Source organism: Pistacia vera, unplaced genomic scaffold (genome assembly GCF_008641045.1).
Source record: "Pistacia vera cultivar Batoury unplaced genomic scaffold, PisVer_v2 Contig211, whole genome shotgun sequence".
Taxonomy (NCBI): Eukaryota; Viridiplantae; Streptophyta; class Magnoliopsida; order Sapindales; family Anacardiaceae; genus Pistacia; species Pistacia vera.
The window spans coordinates 917,985-942,262 of record NW_022196015.1 but is presented as its reverse complement, the minus strand read 5'-3'; the positions used below and the strand labels follow the sequence as shown (position 1 = coordinate 942,262).

Here is a 24,278-nt window from a genome sequence, read left to right as displayed (position 1 = left end):
TGGGTAATGTGAAGCTGAATAATCCATCTCTGGACACATGTACGACTAAGATGTCTTCTGAATTTAGGTGGGAAAATGAAATCACACTATTCGATGACCAATCAGAGGCTGCCACGCGTAGGCTCTGACAACTTTCGTCGATAAATTTGTGAGGTGGCTGTTTGTTTCATTTTACTCCCCATTTCTCTTTTCTACTTTCGCGTTTTCTCTGTACTTCAGTTTTTCTTCGCAGCTGTGAATGATTTCAGGAACTTTTGTCATTTTTACGGTAAATACTTGCTCATTTGCACTCTTTTTTATTTCCTTTCTTCTTTTTCTTTGTTTTTACGGCATTTTTGGAGAGATTAGAGTGGAGTTTGGTAGACTTTAGAGGAGTTCAAGAAGGTGGTGTTGTGTTTGTTTGGGTTGAACGGAGTAAGCAAATTGAATGATTTTGAATCTTAGGTTTAGCGTTTGGGAGATTTTTGGTGTTTAGGATTTTCCATATTTTTCTGGGTTTTAGAGGATGAAATCGTTTTACGTTGGTTCCTTATTTGGCTCATCTCGGGTTGAGTGTGGTAGTGAAGAAGTGTGGTTTTGGGTAAGGGCTGGTCTCTTGGGTCGCCCTGTCTTCAAGACCGAGTAGTGAGGGATCTGTGCAAGGGTCTTAGGGAAGCAGGTATTTGGTCACTGAGACCAAGCCGAAAGTTACTTGCAGGTCAAAGTGTTAACTAATTTGAGAGCCAATCGGTTGGCAGCTCTAGACGAGTGGTGCTTCTGGATAGGTTCAACTTGGAATTAAAAGCCAGTCGGTTGTCCGTGTCGAGTGGACAAAGAGTTCAATGTCGCGGTCAAAGTCGAGCGAATTGAGTATGGTGGAGATGAAAGTTGGGAATGAGTATGAGAATGCCCCAACGATGGTGATGATGCTAGAGGGTGGAGGCGTTCTAGTTGATATACCAAAAGGGGTGAACATGGCCACTCTTAGGCTGAACAGTGCCACCCTAAGTGATGGTAAGTCGTATAAGCAAGGGAAGAGTAGGGAAGACTCCAATGAAGTTGACGATTATAAGAGTTCACCTTCCATAGGTAGTGGCTCTGAGGATGAACTGAGTCGGCCTGGTAGTGGGATATTGAGTAGAGACTATCTGCCCTTATTGAAGGAGAGTGATGTATGGCGGATTAAAATGATGTACCACATCCTAGAGCATGTCGAAAATAGGGTGTTGAAGTTGTACGAAAGGGTCGACTGGGAGGCAAAAGGTTGGGTGAGCGCCTATGAGAAATGGTTCCATGATGGGCTAAGGCTTCCCATCCCTCATCTTGTCTGGGAGGTCTTGAACCATTTCATATTGTGTCAACCCTGATTATGCCAAATGGGTGGAGGTTGTTGATGGCTCTAGAGGACCTCTGTTGCAAAATCAGGTGATGTTTGGGCTACATGAGCTATTATACTCGTACTTCTTGAAGGAAAATCACAAGGATAAAGGTCGGTATCTGATCAATCTCAGGCATGATTGGGCTCACCTTGTGACCGACCTCCGATCGAGTGATAAAAATTGGAAAGAATGCTTCTTCTTCATGAGGCGTGAAGCAGTCTTTGGGGAAAGAGGCCAAGACGAGATTCTATACACCTAGCAAACGACTGGTGAGAAACTTTGTCTTTGTTAACACTTTGATTACTAAAGTCTTATTGTGTTTCTTCTTAGTAGATCTTGAATTCAACCATGCCAGGCAGAGTGGGGATGGCTTAGATGTGCAGACCAAAAGATTCTTACTATTCCAAAGGCGCAGAGGGATTGACGGGGTGTGTTGGACGAGGCAAACCTGAGGACAAGTCACCTTTGGGTCGAAGTTGGTGCGATTTAGCGAGGTATCCCCTTCCCTTCGCTAAAGTAGAATTGGATTGTGCTACTCATCGTTACTACAATCATATTTTGTCTGGTAAGTCAAGACTGAACCTACTGGCTGTTGAGGAATTTACCATTGCAGAGAAGCTTATGAAGAAATTGACCGTCCCAAGTGCGAGTGAGTCTATCGCGAGAGGTTCACGAGAAGGGAAAGAGGGATTCTTCGGCCAAAGAGGAGAAGAAAGTGGAGGATGTGGTTGTGATTCCACCAAATCAATCACCTGTACCCAGGGCTGGGTCATCCAAGACTATGGTTTCAATATCTCAGCTTCCGCATCGACCTATTCGGACGTAGCTTCCATAAGCAAGTTGGTCGATTCATTCCTATTCCTAATAGATGAGAGCCATCTGAACTAGATGGGTGCTGTCATGGTCGCTGACTGGTGGGTTTTCCGCGCTTTCTGAGTATGAGCCAGATTTTTCCTTATTGTACTTATAGTGATTGTGTACTGATTAAGTCGTTTTGTCATGTAGGCTTTTACGAGCAGTCTGCATCTTAGGAAATCCATTGTGTCGTAGGAGAAGAGGATACATGATATATCTAATTCCAACGCCAATCTGCGACACAGAGAGGCGGCGATCCAGAAGGCTAAGTGGGAGAGCCAACAATGACTGAGGGAGGTCGAGGCCGAGCTGGAACTACTGAAGAGGGAGTTGGCAAAGAAGAATGTGGAGGTTGAGTCACTGAGGGAGCAGTGCCTCAGTATCGTTGATGATGCCATCATTAGGGCTAGGAGAGAGTTGATGCTGGAGTACAAGGTTGGGAACACCTCCCACTAGAACCCGGATGGACATTCAACTCTTACGGGAGATGGAGGAGGAGGAGGAGGAGGAGGAAGAGGCTCATGGTCGCCTGGATTATGAGGAGGAGCAGGTCGGTGACCAGATATTCGACCTCCCTAGTCAGCCAGGGTAATTGGTTACAGAGGATACTAGTGACCAGGTTGTATAGGTGATCGTTGGGGCCAGTGATAGGGTGACTAAGTCGAAGGTGGGTGAGATGACTCACACTGACGATGTGGGTCATGATGCCCCTTAGATTTATTTTTTCCTTTCTCATGTATTTTTGGGGCCTGCAATGCCCTTTCATGGCTTATGTGCCTTTCTTGTACCTGATACTCAGTCACTTAGGGCTTTTTGTTTATCTTATATTTAGCCGTTGGGGATTTGTGTTTCCATTTTACTACTTTCTTCGCGAATGGATGGGTTGATTGCTTGTAGATGTGTGGGGGTGGAACCCTCTTTCCTTGGTTAGTTGCCTTGTAGGTGTATCTTCTCTAGGGTGGAGCGTTGTAGCCAAGACACCATGGTCCGCTTCAAGTGAGCGAACCGATTCAACCATTTTGGATCGACTACTCATGTTGTGATGCGGACGAAGCCAAGTGGCTCAGTTGCTAATATCACTTCGAAGGAGATAGGAGTCTGTCAGTATGGCTGACTAGGGATGTAAGCCATTGAGTTGCTTTAGGCAGGCTGGGCTAACTTCAGTGAATCGGTCTAGGACGATTGAAGGTGTGAATTTATGAATCGGTCTGAGTCAATTGAAGGTGTAAGTCATTGAATCGGTCTAGATTGATTGAAAGTGTAAATTTAGGAATCGATCCGATCTGATTGAAGGTAAAATTTTCTGAATCGGTATAGGCCGACTGAAGGTGTGAATTTATGAATTGGTCTGGGTTGATTGAAGGTGTAAATTTATGAATCGGTCCGGTCGATTGAAAGTGTAAGTTTATGCATCGTTCCGGGCTAAGTGAAGGTGTAAGTCACTATATCATTGAATAGTTCTTTTATTGAATTCAGGCCTCAAGGTTGACTAAAGGTGAAGGAGGTGGACAGACCCATTCATCCTTTTCTTTAAAACAAAAACAAGAATAAATAATTGCTGATAAGATGAGTCTAACTAAAAATAGTAACATTTGAGGTGAATTGCATTCCAACTATTGTTGATGTCCTTGCCCTTGGAGGTTTGAAGTCTGTAGGCGCCTTTTCCTACTTCCTTGGTGATCCTGTAGGGACCCTCCCAAGTAGGGCCGAGCTTGCTAGAGTTGATCTCCTTAATGTTTTGAAAGACTTTGCAGAGGACCCAATCACCTTGTTTGAAAGTTCTTACTCAGACATTACGATTGTAGTGTCGAGCAGCCTGCTGTTGGTAGATTTTGTTAAAGTAGATGCCCTAGAGCCAATCAATTATTGTAGAATTGACTTTTGGTAATAATGGTCATTGATCAATAAAAGAAATTTTATTCTATATCACGTAAATCATCATTGCATGTATTGATATATGTCCTTAGAATGGTAGAACCGTGATGAGGGTATCAAGTGTTTCAAATCTTGATAGTGAGAACCCTATGATTACATGTGGTGGCCATTCTAGAAATGTCTATAGCCCTAGTATTGTTCTGCAGTAAGGGCACAAACAATATGGTAAGGCTATCATAGTGTTGAATGACTCTGTCGAAAGGCAGTGACTGATCTCACTTGTCAAGGTTGTTTGGTGACAACCTGGTGCAACACATGGGTGCTTGCTGCAGGCAAGTTCACTGGACTGGCCCACCAGAGAATTCCACATGGATGGTAACCCCAGTGTCTATGGAACAAATCCTCTAACGAATGGTGGTGCATGTGATCCTTAGACTTGAGATCATCGGAGCGCCTTATGCACCGATTGGTGCAATTTGACACTAGCCCAACGCAGTTCTATTTAGAGTTGTCAATATGGTAGTGATGGGCTGCATCAAGGAGTGTATCAAGACTATGGTGGATCGACAGAGGATTTATCACTCTCGGGTACAGGAGAAGTTATCTCACGGCACAATTCAGTAAATGGCAATGACACTAAAACTGTGGCCACAGTGGGATTGAGTTGTTGCTCTATCCAGTTTATAATTCAGGTCATTGGTCCAGTAACTGAATACATGATATCGAGAGTAACCGAGGTTGACACTATTTCTATGCCTCAGTCTCATCGAGATAACGTTTGATGAAAGGATTGGATTGTACGGTAACCATATCGTTGACAGGTAACTGCTTCGCTGAATCCGAATTTATCGAGTGGCCATGATGCCTTGCTAGGGGCCAATCTTGGCCTGTGTGTAGTGAAACAATTAATTGGTGTTAATCGTGATACCATACACTACCGGTATGATGAGGAGCCTATGGGTCACACACATAGAAGATAATTTAAGAACTAGTTTATAAGAAGGGCGTTTTCATCTTTTTAGGCGAAACGGTATTTTGGTAATTTTACGGTGCAATTAAATTTGCTAAGGTCATAGCCTTTATTTAATTTTTTTATTTTTAAAAAATTAAATAAGTGAACTTATATTTAAATAAGTGAGATTATATTTAAATGAATTATTGTTATTGTTAAATATTAATATATTATATATACTTTAATTTAATTTAATTGAAATAACAATAATAATAATAATAATATCTAATTGGGGCTGTTTGGGTTGGTGCCCAAGCCCATTCCATGATGGAATAGGATAAAGTGTGCAATATATAAGTGCACACCTTGTGAAATATTTTTACTCACTCATTTCATTCATTGAAAGAAAAAAAACACTCCAGCCCCTTGAAACACTCTCTATGGCAGATTGCATTTTTGCTTGAATCAAATTATTTTGATTTTTCTTCTTGGTTCTTAAAGGCTAAAGAGGATCTAGCAAATCCCTCTTTAGTTCCTTGAGGTTGTCTTTGTGTAGACTACATCAGTTCGATCCTACACTTGGGTCAGTAGCGAAACCCATTCCGAGACAAGTTGGAGGAGCCTCCAAACGTGGGTATGGTTTCTTAAACTCTAAAATAAAATCTACAGATTCTTATCTTTTGATAAACTGTAATTTTTGTGCCCTAATTGTGGGTTCTAAGGAACGATATATAAGGTTTAAAAATTTTGTTTCTGCTGCCATAGATGATCATTTCCTAACAGATTGCGTTGTGGATGTTAGCCCATTTGCGTAGTTCGTCAACTATGCCAAGTTGTGACAAAGGTTCTAGTTGTTGGCTTCTTCATCTGACCATTGGAGTCTGGTTGAGGGGACCGATACTTCAGTTGGGATGACTACTTCAGATCCATATGTGATGGAGAAAAGGCTTTCGCCTGTGGACAAGTGGGCTATTATTTGGTAGGACTAGAGGACCTCAGGTGGTTCGTCCGCCCATGTGCCCTTAGCTTTCTAGAGGCACTTCTTTAAAGTCTGCATGATTGTTTTATTGGATGATTCATCCTAGCCATTTGATTGGGGGTTGTAGGGGGTAGAGAAGTTGAGCTTGATCCCTCACATGTCGCAGAAGTCTTTGAAACCTGAGCTGATGAATTGGGATCCATTATCGGTAACTATTTCCTTCAGTATTCCATATATGTAGATTGCATGTTTCCAGATGAAGGCTTTTACCTCTCGGTCTCTGACTTAGGCAAGTGCTTCAGCTTTGATCCACTTAGTAAAATAGTAGCTGACTGCAAATAAAGAGTCGTTGCCTGTGTGCGGTCGAGAGTTTTCCAACTATGTCCATCCCCCCACTTCATGAATGGCCAAGATGTGAGAGTGGAGTTAAGCCACTTAGGTGGGAGGTGTGAGACATGAGCGAATCTTTGACAACTATCGCATTTCTTAACATAGGTTGCTAAGTCAATGTGTATAGCTTGCCAAATTAGGGTCATCCAGGAGTTAGTCGGTTCGATGTCCACTACTTCGTTGGGCTCTTTCAGGTTAGGCAACTTGTTCGTGGGGTGTTCCTTCCAGTCGGTTGGCCATTGGATAAATAGTAGTAGGATGGATGATTGGGATGAGCCTTAAAGGGTTGAGCTAAGGTTGGCAAAGGCATCAGCATGGGTGTTCTCCACTCTTGGGATTTGAGCGATGGAGAATTCTTCAAAAGAGGACTGCATTTCTTTGACCAAGTTCAAGTAGATTGTCATCTTTGAGTCCCAGGCTTGGTAAGTGCCTTGTAGTTGGTTGACTACGAGTTAAGAGTCGGACTCTAATCTTCTTGGCCAGAGAGAGTCCAACGATAAGAGCTTCATATTCAGCTTCGTTGTTTGTGCACTTGAACTCATATTGTATGGCCCGCTAGATGATATCCCCTTCTGGTGTAATAAGTACAACGTTTAACTCACTTTCATTCACGTTGCTTAAGCTATCCACTGAGAGGATCCACTTTGAGGATGACCCGCTATTCATGCACAATAACTCCATTTCCGGTTGGATGGTAGTGTTCGGAGGGAAATTAGCAATGAAGTCTGCCAACGCTTGGGATTTGATGGTGGTGCGTGGTTGGAAAGATATATCGAACTCACTAAACTCTATTGTCTATTGTGTGAGTCGGCCTGATAGCTTTGGCTTATGGAGTATCTTCTTGAGTGGGAAGAAGGTGGGGACAATTATGAAGTGGCATTGAAAGTATAGTCTGAGCTTCCTAGATGCATGGATGAAGGCAAATGTCAATTTCTCCAGCTGACTGTACCATGTCTCGGCATCGAGGAATGATTTACTTACATAGTAAACTGGTAGCTGTTTCGCATTGTCTTCCTAGACTAATACTGCTGAGATGGTTGTCTCCGAGACTGCTGGGTAGGTGTAAAGCTTTTTCCCGACCACAAGCTTGGAAAGAAGTGGGGGAGAGGTTAGGTACCTTTTTAGCTGCTTTAGGGCCTCCTCATAGGTAGGGGTCCACTCAAATTTCTTGGATTTCTTGAGTATGGCGAAGAAGAGGTGGCACTTGTTAGCAAATTTAGAGATGAATCAATTGAAGGTAGCTACTCGTCCAGCGAGGCGCTGGATGTCTTTGATGCGAGTTGGTGATGGTATGTTAAGGATTGGTAGCGTGCTGAATGCTCCAAATTAATAACCTTCCTAACCTAACTACTAAATTGCATAAAGGGTAAGCAAGGGTCGATCCCATAGGGAATTGTTCGATTAATTCCTATGTTCTATCCAATAACCACAACAAAAATAACAGAAAAATAAAACAAATAAAATCCTAAATAGTAAACATGACAACAGCAATGAAATGGGGTGTACTCAATGCAATCTAAAGTGAAACAAATCAGTCGCTAATGGTAGAAAATATCAGATTAAAAACAATCAGTTCTCGGTTCAAGATCCACCTAAACATGCATTGGATATGAACTAACCGTAACATTATTCTATCTCATTATTATGGAATTATTGACCCTAGGAAACAACAAGCTCTGGTACCCGAATTTTCCCTTAATTATCACTAATAAAACAAGCTCTTCAATTAGATCCTAAACCTTGAACAACCTAGAATAAGCCCTCTAAGTTTAATTCAATGGCAGCACTAAGAATTAGGAAAATAAATCAATCTAAGCAACAATCACACAAGTTTGGATTATTTAACTTAGGTTATGTTATTCAAGACAACAGACTGAAAACTTGTCCATAATCATCTATCATCATGTGTTACTCACTGAATAGAAAAAGGACAATTACGTATCACAATTCCTAATTCTAACAGATGAAATTCTGATAAAACAACTTAGCAGGCCATTACTAAATCATCCAAACAAAAATCATAAACAATTCCAATAAGAATGAGATTACGAACAATGTTACTGAGGTTATGTTACACCAATGGCATGAATTCAGGCTTCAAAATCCCCTTGAACTGAAGAAGAAAAATCAGCAACACATCTTGACCTAGAAAGTAAAAAAACTGAAAAACAATACTCTTCTGCCGTCTCCCCCTTGGTTAACCTAACACTCCTCAATAAATAACATGTTTTTTTCTTAATTGTACCCTAGGAATCATGGAAATTACTTTCCTAGACGTTTCCTAAAAGATAGACTTCCAAAACTGTCAAAATCTTATCAAATATGGAAAATAGAATTCGTCTCCATCTTGCACCAGGATTCTCAAAATGTAAAAGATATTTTCTGGGCTTGGTCACTTCATAAAAATTGTAGTTTTGGATGTGTAGATGAATCTGGGCTTTTGAATCACCTGCTTTCGATATCTGAAACTCCAGTTAGGCCCATTCGAAGGCTCAATACTCAGCCAGGAAATCCTTCCGTGACTAGGATTCCAGGTCTGGTTTTGCAACAACTAATGAGGACCCAAACAAACTCAGATTCTCTCCCATAATACCTTCCTGGAAATTTTGATTCATCTAATTTAATTTTTCTCAAGGACACTTTTGCAATCGAGAAATCTAACTCCATGAAAAACCTGAAAAATGCAGCACTGGTCAGAATAACGAAAAATTTGGAAAATCTGGAATTTTCAAATCTTTTCTCAATTATTTCCTAAACTCTATCCAAATATGCCAAACTTACAAAATAAACTCTAATCAACTCAACTACATAACAAAAACATAATATGGAAGGAATAAAAAATATATAAATTACACTCTTATCAAGGATCGCTTGGATTTGGTCAGGGTTGACTTCTATTCCATGCTAAGTTACCATGAATCCTAAGAATTTTCCTGATGAGACCTTGAACGAACATTTGGCTAGGTTCAGCTTCATATTTTATTTCTTAGGACGACGAATGCTTGGCTGAGGTGGTTGAGTTGCTGCTCGGCCATAAGAGACTTGACGAGCATGTCGTCAATGTAGACTTCCATGGTGTCTTCGAGGTCTTCGGCAAACATTCTGTTGACCAGCCGCTGATAGGTAGCCCCGACGTTTTTAAGACCAAAAGGCATTACTTTGTAGCAGTAGGTTCCCCTCTCTATGATAAAGGTTGTTTTCTCTTTGTCGTCTGGGTGCATCAAAATCTGGTTATACCCTGAGAAGGCATCCATAAACCTTAGGAGTTCATGACCTACTGTCGCATCGACCATCATGTTGATATGTGAGAGCAGAAAGGAGTCCTTAGGGCATGCTTTGTTTAAATCCATGAAGTCTATGTAGACCCTCTACTTTCCATTCTTTTTATTCATGCTTGCTAGTTAGGGTAGTTCACTTCTCTGACCAGTCTGTTACTTAGTAGTTTGTAAATCTCTTCATTGACGACCCAGTTGCATTCTGGTGCGAACTTCCTTCGCCTCTGCATCACTGGAGGGTGATCTGAATCTATGTGGAAATGGTGGACGATTGCCTCGAAATTTTTGTCATGTATGCGTAGGACCAGGCGAAGAAGTCCTGATTTTGCTTGAAGAAATCAATAAGTTGCTCTCTTATCTCAGGCCTAAGGCGAGAGCCTATCTGTGTCTTTCAGTCAGGGTGGTCTGGATGTATCTGCACTTCATCCAACTCTTCTATGGATGGTTGATATAGCTTAGTTGGAGGGGTTGGATGGGACTGTAGTTGCTTTGAAGCATGAGCTTTGCCTTTGAAGGCGTTTTTGTAGCAATCTCTAGAGGCCTTAAGATTGCCCTTGATTTCTCTTACTCCCCATTTTGTTGGAAACCTGATAGTTTGATGGAAGGTAGATAGGACAGCTCGCATGTCGTGGATCCAAGGTCGACCAAAGATGACGTTGTATGGTGAGTAGCAATCGAGCACTAGGAAAATGGTTTGCTTGTTGACTCCACTGGTGTAGACAGGCAACGCGATTTTGCTGATGATGTACTTCTGCTCAGAACTAAACTTGACCAATATGGTTGGTCGTCTACTAATGTTTGATTCATCCAGTCCCATGGCCTTCACTACTTTAAGGAAGAGGATGTTTGCTAAGGATCCCCCGTCTACAAATACTCTCTTAACCAGAATGTTAGCAATCTGGAGGAAGATGACCAAAGCATCATGATGAGGGGTAGCAAGGGTGATTGGCTCGTCATCTTCAAACTGAATGACCTAGTTGGTATGCACCCGAGGGGATGGATGAATAGATCGGACTTCTAGGTGATGGTTGGCTCGAGCGTAATGTAACGCCCCACTTGAGGTACGTAGTTACTGTTCTTTCGTTTGCTCTTATTTGAGATGGTATCGTGGTAATATTGTTTGGTTGACAGTAGTATGAGTGTTGTGTTGAATAATTGCCTTGAAATTGGTTAAAAATAGAAGAAGTGTTGTATGCCGAGCTTCGCCGGGGCGAAGAAGAATCTTGGCCGCGGCGAAGAGGTGTTGAAGCCACGGGAAACTTTCTGGACAGTTTCGCCGCGGCGACAGTCCGACCAAAATGTTTACTAAGTTTTAGATATTTTCTTCATTAAGGGCAATTTGACCATTCTACCCCTAATTAGCAGGAATAGTGGGGAGTAAATTGTAAGGAAATTTCAAGGAGAATATGTTAGTATGGGGGTATGTTAGTAAGGAATCAAAGGATATGGATGGAATTTCCATAAAAGAGCAAGGGCAAAATGGGAAGAATAAGTATTAAGAGTTATTAAAAAGGGTTTAGCCTTTGAAAGTTCTTCATTTCCCATTTCCACCGCCTCCTTCATTCTTCTAAACTCTCTCAAATTTCCTTCAATCTTTCAAGGATTTCCAAGAGCCTTTTTGAGAAACTTTTAGTAGGGTTTTAACCTAAAGCTTCCTAAGGTAAGGATTTGTACTTTAGATGAGAGTTTTCTTATGTTTTGATTAGAATCTCATGTTGTGATTGTTGGTTAAGTTGTAGAGGAAAAGCAAGCTTCCAAAGGAAAGGAGAAGTGTTAAAGAAGCTATTTTCTCATAAGGTAAGTAAACTCAACCTAAGTTGAGATTTAAGAACTCTTTTGAGTAGAGTTATATACATATATGTGTATTCATTTAATTGTTGAATGAGATTAGTAGTTATGATTGAGTTATGAGAAGTGTTTTATTTGCTTGATGTTGGGTTGAGTTTGATAGAAGTTGGAGGAAGTTTTGAGCAAGCTTATGGAAGTGTTTTTCTTTTGACAGGAAATTTAGAGCTTATGAGGGAGTTTTCTCCCATTTGGTTGATTAAAGAAAAGAGAAAAGTTAGAGTTAGAGTAGAGTTATTTATGCACATGAGTTGTATGATGAAATGCTCAAGAGAATCATAAGTAAGGGTAGAAAGCCTTAATTGTTGCTACATGTCATAGTTACTTTTCATAAATGCATTAATGAGTATGAGTCATTGATGTGCATTAATTATGCTTTACTTATGCATTAGAAAAGAGAGTAGAGAAAGAGTAGAGACTTTTGAGTTTAGACTACTCTAAGAGTAGAAAGAAAGAGAGAATGAGCACTATAGAGTAAAGCTAGAGTAGTGCTTAATAAGAGAATAGAGTAGGTTGTGCGATGGGGAACCTGTGAGTACGGGTAGAGTATTCCCGCATGTACGCCGCATCAATAAAGCGGCCAGAGTATCAGAAAGAGAAGTGGTGTAGCCCGTAGTGTACATGCGGATGAGGGCTATACCCGAGTTTACCCGAGAGATTCTATGCACTCACATGGCCAAAGGTTCCGAATCCATGCATAACCAAGTCCGATCGGCTAGAATGAGTAGAAGTCACCGGGAGTGGGAGCGAGTCCCAGCCGTGCCTCCGGTCAGATGGGGCCGTGACTTACTAGAAAGAAAGTTAGTATAGAGGAGCTATGAGAAAGAGTAATTAGATAGTGATTAAAGAAAGAGTTACGGAGATATTTGAGTTCAGGGGTTTACTTACTGAGCCTTGTTTGTGCTCATCCAGTTGTTCCCTATGTTTTTGCAGGTTCTAGATGAGGACACAGTCGGATGGACATCGGCACACGAAGAGAAATGGCTACACTGTCCACCCTATTTTGATAGTTTTGCATATGTCACAAACCTTGTATATATTTGTATAAAGAATGCATATGTTTAATAAAAGAAAAATTTTGGGCCCAACTTTTTATATTATTGTTACATGTACTTTTACTATGCATGTTTTTATAAGAATGGAGTCGTTACATTTTTGGTATCAGAGCAAAGATTTTGGGATTTGACAGTGTACCATTCTCATCGCTACGATGTCCAATAGCCGACTGTGTAAGTTAATTATTTCTTTATGTCGAGTGTTCTCTTAAATTGATCCAGTGTGGTCGTTTTGTAGATGAGGCGTAGTAACCGAAATAAGGGTAAGAGGGTGATGAATGAGGGAGAATCCTCTAACCCCCCAGAACCAAACCCCCCTACTCTTGATGTGACATTGATTCGGAATATTGTTCAAGAGGTGTTAGCAGAGAGTCAGGGGAGAGTTGTACCAGAAAGAACTGAGACCCCTGGACGAGGACGGCCCGCAAGACAAGAACGAGAGGGGCCGGTACCTCCAGTAGTACCGAATCGAGTTGATCCGGTTCAGGGGCTTGCAAGCCAACACCAGCCGTCAGAGTTTAAGGGCACAAGGGATCCGCTGGAAGCAGAAGAGTGGTTTAAGTCCGTAGAGCGGATAGTGGCCTTGTTTCCCATGAACGACAGAGAGAGAATCAGATATGCTAGTTTCCTGTTTCGGGGAGATGCCCGAATTTGGTGGGAACTAATGGAAGAGACTCACGACTCGGTTTTAATGACTTGGGCAGAATTCAAAAGACTGTTTGAAGCCGAGTATCGAACGGAAGACCGAGTACATGAGAAAGTCCAAGAGTTCATTAATTTGAAACAGGGGACTAGTACGGTGAAGGAGTATTCGGTAAGATTCAATTCCCTCGCCCGATTTGCACCCGGGATAGTGTACACTCCAGTGTTGAGGAGGGACAAGTTTGTACAGGGGTTGAAATCCGATATTGCCCGAGATGTGATGACAGGAGCTGAGCCTCCTCATACCTATAGTGAGGCTTTAACAAGGGCGTTAAGGGCGGAGATTTATGTGAATAAGCACATTGCCGAAGAGTCATCTTTACAGGTACTCAGTGAACCATCCCCTGCTTTGCAGAGGGAGAGGGTGGATGCATCAAGGAATAGAGAAGTAAGGGTCAAGAAGAAGTTCCAACCCAAGAATAACAGGAGGGATTGGCAGAACAAGCGGCCCAGAACCGAAGGGTTGCCCCTTTGTGCTAAATGTGGAAGGAACCATTCGGGGGAATGTTTAAGGGATAGAAATGTGTGTTACAGGTGCCGTCAGCCAGGGCATCTGAAGAAGGATTGTAAAGCTCCGTTTCCGACCGCAGCACAGGGTTCGAGAGGTACTAATGCCAGAGTTTTTACGGTGGCTCAGGGTGAAGCTGAGGCCAGTCCATCAGCTGTAACTGGTCAGTTGTTATTCCATGCTGTTTCTTTATATGCTTTAATTGATTCTGGGGCTACCCATTCTTTTATATCGCATGGGATGATCGAGAGATTAGGTTTGAAACCTAGCAGAGTGAGTCAACCTATTAAGATTGAGTTACCTGATGGGGTGAGTGTGTTGACTCAGGAGATGTTGTTAGGAGAATCCATAGTGATCCATGGTCGAGAGTTAGCAGTCGATTTAATAGTCTTTGATATGCCCGACTTTGATGTGATTTTGGGCATGGATTTCCTAGGGAGGTATGGAGTAGAGATCGATTGTCGAAAGAAGAAAGCGAGATTTAATCTCGACAGTGGAGATAAATTTAGCTTTGGAGAGGGCCATCGGTTGAGTATGTTAATTAGTAGTGTGAAGGCTAGAAAGATGTTGAAAAAGGGGTGTTCTGGATATATTGCTCATGTAGTGCAGAGTGGTGATGTTCCACAGCCAGAGATTCAGAAGGTGCCGATAGTTCGAGAGTTTTTAGATGTGTTTCCGGAAGATTTACCAGGTTTGCCACCGGAAAGAGAGGTTGAATTTAGTATCGAACTAGCACCAGGGACAGCACCAATATCTAAAGCCCCTTATCGAATGGCCCCAGCAGAGCTTCAGGAGTTGAAGAAGCAACTCCAAGAGCTTTTGGACAAGGGTTTTATCCGACCGAGTCATTCTCCCTGGGGAGCCCCAATTTTGTTTGTCAAAAAGAAGGACGGATCGCTACGGATGTGTATTGATTATAGAGAGTTGAATAAGGTGACTGTGAAGAATAAGTACCCGCTACCCCGAATTGATGATTTGTTTGATCAGTTGAGGGGGGCAGCAGTATTCTCTAAGATTGATCTGAGGTCAGGGTACCATCAGGTAAGAGTGGCTGGGCAAGATGTAGCTAAGACTGCTTTCCGTTCAAGGTATGGGCATTATGAGTTTGTAGTGATGCCGTTTGGTTTGACCAATGCCCCAGCAGTTTTTATGGACTTGATGAACCGGGTATTCCACGATTGTTTAGATCAATTCATAGTGGTTTTCATAGACGATATCCTGGTTTACTCTAAGTCAAGAGAAGAGCATGAGGGACATTTGAGAATCGTACTGCAACGGTTGAGAGAAAAGCAGTTGTATGCTAAGTTTTCGAAATGTGAGTTTTGGCTCGATCGAGTAATATTCTTGGGCCATACTGTATCGAAGGAAGGGATCTCTGTAGACCCGAGTAAAGTGCAAGCAATCCTCGAGTGGCAGAGGCCGAGGACAGTAAAGGAGGTCAGAAGTTTCTTAGGCTTGGCAGGTTACTACAGACGATTCGTGGAAGGGTTTGCTCAGTTGGCCAAACCATTGACAACTCTTACCAAACAGAAGACTCCTTTTGTATGGTCAGAAGCTTGTGAGGAATGTTTCCAAGAATTGCAGAAGAGGTTAACAACGGCCCCAGTGTTAGTGTTGCCGCAGGAGGGTGTAGATTATGACATTTATACAGATGCCTCTTTGCAAGGACTTGGTTCAGTGTTAATGCAATTAGGTAGGGTGATAGCATATGCCTCTCGGCAATTGAAAGATCATGAAATGAGATACCCTACGCATGATTTAGAGTTGGCAGCAGTGGTCTTTGCCTTAAAGATTTGGAGGCATTACCTCTATGGTGCAAAGAGCAACATCTATACTGATCATAAGAGTTTGAAGTATTTCTTTACTCAGAAGGAGTTGAATATGAGGCAGAGAAGATGGTTAGAACTGGTTAAAGATTATGAGTGCGAGATCAAATATCAACCGGGGAAAGCCAATGTAGTAGCCGATGCCCTGAGTAGAAAAGCCTATTTGTCCCGACTCACTAAGCAAAGAGAATTGATAGAAGAGTTGTGTAGAGAGCAAATTGAAGTGATTCCGGGAGGGATTGCAAGGTTAGAAATTCAGACTACTTTACTGGGGGAAGTGAAAGAAAAGCAAGTGGCCGATGAGTGGTGTCAGAAAATAGTTCAACGAGTACTTGAAGGTAAGACAGCAGAGTTTTGTGTGAGAGATGGTGTTCTTTACTTCAGGAATCGGTTGTGTATTCCTCCGAACGGTGAGTTGAGGCAGAAAATTCTTTTGGAGGCTCATGACACACCATACACTGCTCATCCTGGAGCAACTAAGATGTATCAGGACGTAAAGAAAAGCTATTGGTGGACAGGTATGAAGAAAGACATTGCAGAGTTCGTAGCTAAATGTCTAACTTGTCAGCAAGTGAAAGCAGAACATCAACGGCCGTCAGGGTTGCTTCAACCATTGAGTGTTCCAGAGTGGAAATGGGAGAGTATTTCAATGGATTTCATCACCGGTCTCCCTAGAGTCCAGAGAGGGTATAATGCTTTATGGGTGATTGTGGATAGGTTAACCAAATCAGCCCATTTTCTTCCAGTAAAGGAAAGCACTACTACGGATCAGCTGGCTCAGATCTACATTAAGGAAATAGTCAGGTTACATGGTGTGCCCAAGACAATAGTGTCCGATAGAGATTCCAGATTTGTCTCAGCCTTCTGGATGAGTTTACAGAGGAACTTGGGTACTAGATTGGCATTCAGCACTGCCTATCATCCTCAGACGGATGGCCAAACCGAGAGGACAAATCAGGTGCTTGAGGATATGTTGAGAGCCTGCTGTATGGATTATAGAGCATCTTGGCATGAAATGTTACCCCTGGTGGAGTTTGCCTACAACAATAGTTATCAGTCTACAATTAAGATGGCGCCTTACGAGGCTTTGTATGGTAGACGATGTAGGTCTCCGCTACATTGGGATGAGGTAGGTGAAAAGGATGAGCTAAGTGCAGCTCTTGGGCCAGAGGTGACTCAGAAATTGATAGAAGATGTGAGACTGATCAGAAACAGGATGAAGCAAGCCCAAGATCGACAAAAGAGCTATGCCGACTTGAAGAGAAAAGAGGTCGAATTTCAAGTGGGTGATAAAGTGTTTTTGAAAGTTTCCCCCTTCAAGCGAGTAATGCGCTTCGGAAGCAAAGGGAAGTTAGCACCGCGATACGTAGGTCCATTTGAAGTTTTGCAACGGGTAGGAAAGGTGGCCTACAGATTGGCACTACCGCCTAGTATGGATAGGGTGCATGATGTCTTTCATGTCTCGATGCTACGGAAATACGTAAGTGATCCCCTCCATATCTTGAGTGTAGAGGACGTTGAAGTAACAGAGAACCTAGTATATGAAGAACGTCCAGTTCAGATTTTAGATCGAAGGGTTAAAGAGCTTCGGAACAAGAGTGTTCCGCTAGTGAAGATCCTTTGGAGGAATCACAAAGTGGAAGAGGCCACTTGGGAAGTAGAACGGGACATGCAGAATCGCTTTCCAGAGTTATTTGTATGAATTTCGGGGACGAAATTCTTTTAAGGGGGGAAGAAATGTAACGCCCCACTTGAGGTACGTAGTTATTGTTTCTTCTTTTGCTCTTATTTGAGTTGGTCTCTTGGTAATATTGTTTGGTTGACCTTTGTTTGAGTGTTGTGTTGAATACTTGCCCTGAAATTGGTTGAAAATAGAAGAAGTGTAGTGTGCCAAGCTTCGCCGGGGCGAAGAAGAATCTTCGCCGCGGCGAAGAGGTGTTAAATCCACGGGGAAACGTTCTGGACAGTTTCGCCGCGGCGACAGAAGCTTCCTCGCCGCGGCGACAGTCCGACCAAAATGTTTGTTAAGTTTTAGATATTCTCTTCCCTAAGGGCAATTTGACCATTCTACCCCTAATTAGCAGGAAAAGTGGGGAGTAAATTGTAAGGAAATTTCAAGGAGAATATGTTAGTATGGGGGTGTGTTAGTAAGGAATCAAAGGATATGGATGGAATTTCCATGAAAGAGCAAGGGCAAAATGGGAAGAATGAGTTATTAAGAGATATTTAAAAGGGTTTAGTCTTTGAAAACTCTTCATTTTCCCATTCCACCGCCTCCTTCATTCTTCCAAACTCTCTCAAATTTCCTTCAATCTTCCAAGGATTTCCAAGAGCCTTTTTGAGTAACTTTTAGTAGGGTTTTAATCTAAAGCTTCCTAAGGTAAGGATTCTTGCTTTAGATGAGAGTTTTATTATGTTTTGATTAGAGTCTCATGTTGTGATTGTTGGTTAAGTTGTAGAGGAAAAGCAAGCTCCCAAAGGAAAGGAGAAGTGTTAAAGAAGCTAATTTCTCATAAGGTAAGTAAACTCAACCTAAGTTGAGATTTAAGAACTCTTTTGAGTAGAGTTATATACATATGTGTATTCTTTTAATTGTTAAATGAGATTAGTAGTTATGATTGAGTTATGAGAAGTGTTTTATTTGCTTGATGTTGGGTTGAGTTTGATAGAAGTTGGAGGAAGTTTTGAGCAAGCTTATGGAAGTGTTTTTATTGTGACAGGGAATTTAGATGGTTGTGAGGGAGTTTTCTCCCATTTGGTTGATTAAAGAAAACAGAAAAGTTAGAGTTAGAGTAGAGTTGTTTATGCACATGAGTTGTATGATGAAATGCTCAAGAGAATCATAAGTAAGGGTAGAAAGCCTTAATTGTTGCTACATGTCATAGTTACTTTTCATAAATGCATTAATGAGTATGAGTCATTGATGTGCATTAATTATGCTTTACTTATGCATTAGAAAAGAGAGTAGAGAAAGAGTAGAGACTTTTGAGTTTAGACTACTCTAAGAGTAGAAAGAAAGAGAGAATGAGCACTATAGAGTAAAGCTAGAGTAGTGCTTAATAAGAGAATAGAGTAGGTTGTGCGATGGGGAACCTGTGAGTACGGGTAGAGTGTTCCCGCATGTACGCCGCAGCAATAAAGCGGCCAGAGTATCAGAAAGAGAAGTGGTGTAGCCCGTAGTGTACATGCGGATGAGGGCTATACCCGAGTTTACCCGAGAGATTCTATGCACTCACATGGCCAAAGGTTCCGAATCCATGCATAACCAAGTCCGATCGGCTAGAATGAGTAGAAGTCACCGGAAGTGGGAGCGAGTCCCAGCCGTGCCTCCGGTCAGATGGGGCCGTGACTTACTAGAAAGAAAGTTAGTATAGAAGAGCTATGAGAAAGAGTAATTAGCTAGTGATTAAAGAAAGAGTTACAGAGATATTTGAGTTCAGGGGTTTACTTACTGAGCCTTGTTTGTGCTCATCCAGTTGTTCCCTATGTTTTTGCAGGTTCTAGATGAGGACACAGTCGGATGGACATCGGCACACGAAGAGAAATGGCTACACTGTCCACCCTCTTTTGATAGTTTTGCATATGTCACAAACCTTGTATATATTTGTATAAAGAATGCATATGTTTAATGAAAGAAAAATTTTGGGCCCAACTTTTTATATTATGGTTACGTGTATTTTCACTGTGCATGTTTTTACAAGAATCGAGTCGTTACACGTAACGCTTGGCTGAGGAACAACTCACCCCACTGATTTCTAACCCTCCAAAGATAATTGGCAGAAACCCTTTGGTGTTCGTTCCCGTGGAGGGGTAGATGTTTCCTCAAAGCTTCTCTGGCCAACTATTTTCTTCCCTTTATCTATCAATAGGTCTCGAAGATGTCCCCTTTTTAGTAGTCCTGCGACTTCCAATCTTAGCGCGATGCAATCGGCGGTGTTATGACCATGGTTGTTGTGGAATTCGTAACACTTGGTCGCGTCCCTCTTCGCGTCGGGATTGAGTTTGGCTGGCCACTTCACGGTAGGTCCCATTCCTTTCATGATTGCCACAACCTGGGCTAGTTAGACATTGAGATTGTACTCTGAAATCTTGAATTGGTTTGATCCAAATGGTCTATTTTTGGCTCTAGTCGGCTGGCGGTCGTATGGTTTTTTTATTCTACTCAGATTATGGGGAAAGGGTTGATATCAGGACTCAAACGATCTGGACTCTAGCTTTCTTTCATTTCACCTTTGGTGATAGTCATCATATATGGCATGCATCATTCGGTTCACCTCATCTTCCTCCCACCTGATTTGGATCACAGCTCTGGAAAAGACATCTTACCCAAGCTTTGTCAGGTCTTTGTATAGTTTTCCATCGGGGAGAAGACCATTTCTGAAAGCTTTTACCATTGTCTCTGGATTATAGGATGGGATGGAGACTTTTTCTTTATTAAATCTGCTGATGTGCTCTCTTAGCAGCTCCCCCCTCTTCTGGTAGATTCTATATAGGTCAGCTGACAGCTTCTTGAGTTTCTTACTGCTAGCGAATTGTTCAACAAAGGTGTCGGTGAGTTGGACAAATGAGTTGATTGAGTTGTTTGGAAGGCTAGTGTACCATTGAAGAGCTGGTCCAAAGAGACTTGAGCCAAAGCTCTTACACATGTAGGCTTCCCTCAGTGTTTGGGGTATTGAGGCGGCAAACATCTGTTGCTTGTGTGAGGCTATGTGGTCATCTGGGTCAGTTGTGCCATCACAAGGCTTCATGCTGGGGATGGTGAATTTATGAGGCATCTTGGCTAGTGCGATTGCATCCACAAAGGGTGAATCGGCATAGTAGTGAGGTTGGCTCTTTTTGGTTGGGATTGGTACTCCAGGTATACGCCTCATCATTGCCTCTATGTCAGCCAATCTTTTGGCTAATATCTGCTCCATGGGCGAGGCGGAGGCCACCAGGTCCGCCTGGTTAGGTTGGTTGGTCGGTCATCTGATTCACACTCAGTACATTTCGTTAGGTCAAGTCACGTGGAGTAGCTTGGCGAACCATTCCATCGTGTGCTGCTTGGTAACTAGGATATCCATTCATTCCCTCAGGTTGGGTGGTTCCCATTGTGACTGATCGGGTGTTTTAGCTAGCATGGATGATGAGAGGGGTTATTTGAGAGTCGCTCGATCCGTGGGGATGGATGGACTCAAGTGGGGTGGGTTGAAGGTGAGGGAGTCCGCTCAACCCGTGAGGATAAATCGAGCCGCATGGGGTTTAGGTAGGAATGATGGATTGGAGATGAGACGTGATGGCAAGGATGGGTGGTTCTTGTTATGGTGGGCTTTCTGTCACTTGGATGTCTTGATCTCATGCTTGAAACGAGTCGACCGAGAGTGGGTCTACTAGCAGTCCTCACTCAATTGGATTCAGGGCTGAATCGTCCTCTAGTGATGAATAGAGTTGTCGCAACCTTGTATCCGAGATCGTTGGTCTGTGATCTGGAGTTTGGAAAGACTGCATGGACAGAACTAATGCGCATAAATGATTGGGTACAAGGTTGAAGCTCAAGGTCATAAAATTGACTTACTTTCTCTTTCAAAGACTAGTTTTCAACCCGGATTGAGGTGTTTTCAATCCAGATGGTTGTGTTCTCAGCTTCCAGTGCTGCCACCTTGTCTGAGTGTTGTTGCATAAGAGCGGTCAAAGCTTCAAGCTAGCCTCGAGGTTAGGATTGGTGTTATCTGAATTTTCAACATAGAGAGTTTCCTTACGAAGTAGGGTTTGAAAGATGAATGATTGCTAGAATCCCCACGATGGGCGCCAAACTGTAGATGCAAAAAATCTACCTTTACGAAAATAGGGTCTGATCCCATAAGATTGAGGTCACTAGCAATCCGCTGTACCTACACACTCAAGAAAACCAGCGTGAAGCGAACGGGAAACACTGAGGTGGTGTTTACCATAGGCACACCAACGCTCAAGTCAACAAGGCCGAGTGAGGCTAATTTAGTGAGGGTTAGAGAGAGAGAGAAGGTTACCAGAAGTCTAGTCGGAGACTATAACTATGGCTGTGATACAAAATTCTCGAGAGTGAGAACTGCGGGGTCTGAAGGTGTAATATCTGTGTCCTGTGAGAGGGTGAGCCTCTGTTTATATAGCAACTGTAGGATCTTCGAATCCTAGTAGGACTGAGAGTCTTTGGAGTTGATGTTTTGTAAAAAGGGAGAACTTTTGGCTCCCTTACCTAAGTAAGAAAGGGAGTCCCAACAGGTCTAAGACACAAATCTTAGACGAGTTAGCGTAGTGATAGACCTCTTCGATAGAGTTCGGGTAGTGCCGAGATAAGTAGATGACCCTAGGTTCCAAGCAAATCCTAAGTCCAGAAAGTGGTCTGGGATCAAAGGATATGGACCTAGATAAACTAGCGACGAGGCCCAAATGAATCGAGCCTCTGCTGATTGGGTCCAAGTAGTGAGAACCTAGGTAGATGTATCGAACAAACCTGATATGCAAACTCTATTGCGGGTCCAATTGGAATTGGGCCCTAGCTTTGAGTTTTGTTGAAAGTGTCTTTCTCTTTGGGCCTATTTGAGTCAAGGACATTTTTTGGCCTAACACGTCTCAGCTTTTCTTTTTATTGCCTACCGGGTCCATTTGTTGAGTTGTTCTCTTGCTTCACTTCAAAGTTCAAACAGGCATTTTGACCTCAATAGTGAACAAAACAATTAATTAGTTAGCGTGCAATAATGGGTTTGTTTGGCGTGCGAATTCTATTTATATTTTTTTAAGAGCACTGCAGTTGTTAAGATGCAATGCTGATGTTTAATTAATTTAAAAGACGGACTATATATATATATATATATGACCTTTGTGGCTTGGTCAGTTGTCACACAAGCCAAAAGATTAAAAATAAGAAAAAGGGGGGAAGAGGCGGGACTATATATATCTATGGTTGGTTAAAAACTTTTATTAACGTCAAATTAAATTATAAAAATTCTAATCCATATCTATCTTTTGTATGTGGTATTTACACAAAAAGTCTAATTTTAATCGATCTACATTCAATTCCATGTCAATGCTTAGATGAAAATAATAAGAAAGCGTTTAGTTTTATTTTCTGTTAAATTTCGCTGCCTAGATGGGAAGTGATGGATGAAATTAAAGTTGAACTTCAATGTACCAAAATCTTGAAATCCTTTTTCCCATTGGTTTTCCCATCTTGTTCTCTGCAATCCAAAATCGGAAAGTGAAAGTTTTTGAACTGGAATCCCTTCCAATAGAATTCACAGGAATTGTCTCACAAAACGATAAATACATCATCTTACATGAAATTACAATAATTTCTCTTAACCAAGCTTGGCAAGAACATCATTGAGAGTAGATACAGTTTCAGCATAGTACTTCTCCGCTTCAGGGGTGCTCTTAATCTTTGCCGCATGGTCCAACTGATAGACAACACGATACAAACAATATATTATCAGTTGTGTTTTATAATGTCTAAACCACAAGCATGAATGAGTGAATAGTGAACTCACACTGCTAATAGTTTGGAAGAGCTTTCCAGTAAGATCCTTGAGGGATTTCTTCTCATCTTTGGGCTTAGCAGAAATCACAGTGTTGAGGTCATAGCGGAGATACTCAGCCTTCAGACGGAGATCATTTTGGACATATGGCCATGCCTTCTTGTCTATCAATCCCTTCACATTAAGAATGTCCTTGGCTGATTCCTTCGCCCTCCGTGCAGCCTCACTTGGAGAGAGTGGTTGCAGGAAGAACCTTTCCTTCAATGGCAAGTTCAGGTCTCTCGGCTCGTCCGAGTTTAGAGTTCCAGCTACACAGCAATCAAAACATTCTTATTAATCATCAATCAAGAAATTAAGAAACAAAAAGAACTGGGGTTTTGGCAAAACTTACGCAATCCGCCGGAAGGGGGAGGAGGTGGGCCGACCTTGATGGAAAGAGCATTAGCAAGTACAGCTTGAACGAAGGAGCCGGAAGCTAAACCACCGGCAACCAATCCAATCATAGCCCGGCGGCTCGTTTCGGGTTCATTTGATCCTTGGTGTGCTCTAACACTGAAACCAGATCGACCCATCGCTACTTTGGTGCTGCTGTTCACATTCAAGGCTCTTGAACCACTCAGCTGGAGGCTACCTTCCAGGACGGCCTGAGAGGAGCCACGTAAGCCAGCCATTGAAGCCATTGCTTGTGCCATTTTCTCACAGAATGTTGAAGTTTCAATTGGTAGAGAGTTGAGGGAGAAATGTGGAATTATATTTTTGGGATATCTTGAGGGTGAGGTGGATGATGTGGTTTATGCTTTTCTTCCATGTAATTCGTGATGTAGATTCGCTTTGGGCGGCACCCTATCTGCCAATTTCTACTTGGATAAGTTGAGTTTGGCCTCTGCCAATCCATTCTTGACATGTGTAAATTATTTGACAAATTGGATTGGGTACTAGGGTGGGCTTGTGAGTTTTTGACACGTGGACTCAAAAAGGATTGTTATCTTACTTAACCTTCATATTTACCAATAAATTCATTTCGTATATTAACTCATAAAATAAAAATAAAAATGATGTGACTGGTTTTACTGAAAAGTTTATAGAGCAAACGACTTTTTTCCGCCCAAGGTTTGCCTTAACAAATTTTTCTACCCTAAAAGTTTTAAAATACCATTTTTCCACCCAA

At 42.1% G+C, this 24,278-nt stretch overlaps 2 protein-coding genes across 2 annotated transcripts; one reads left to right on the top strand and one right to left on the bottom strand.

Annotated features, from left to right (window-relative positions):
- Positions 1–2,676: 2,676 nt before the first annotated feature.
- Positions 2,677–14,056, top strand: LOC116129384. The gene is made up of 3 exons (XM_031415131.1): positions 2,677–2,763; positions 12,823–13,950; positions 14,051–14,056. Exons 1-3 carry the CDS (start codon positions 2,677–2,679, stop codon positions 14,054–14,056), a joined length of 1,221 nt encoding a protein of 406 aa, XP_031270991.1.
- An 8,708-nt stretch (positions 14,057–22,764) lies between these two features.
- LOC116129374 (oxygen-evolving enhancer protein 3-2, chloroplastic-like) lies at positions 22,765–23,909 on the bottom strand. The gene is made up of 3 exons (XM_031415120.1): positions 23,502–23,909; positions 23,123–23,418; positions 22,765–23,032 (listed from the first exon to the last, which is right to left on the bottom strand). Exons 1-3 carry the CDS (start codon positions 23,800–23,802, stop codon positions 22,934–22,936), a joined length of 696 nt encoding a protein of 231 aa, XP_031270980.1. The 5' UTR covers positions 23,803–23,909; the 3' UTR covers positions 22,765–22,933.
- Positions 23,910–24,278: the final 369 nt, after the last annotated feature.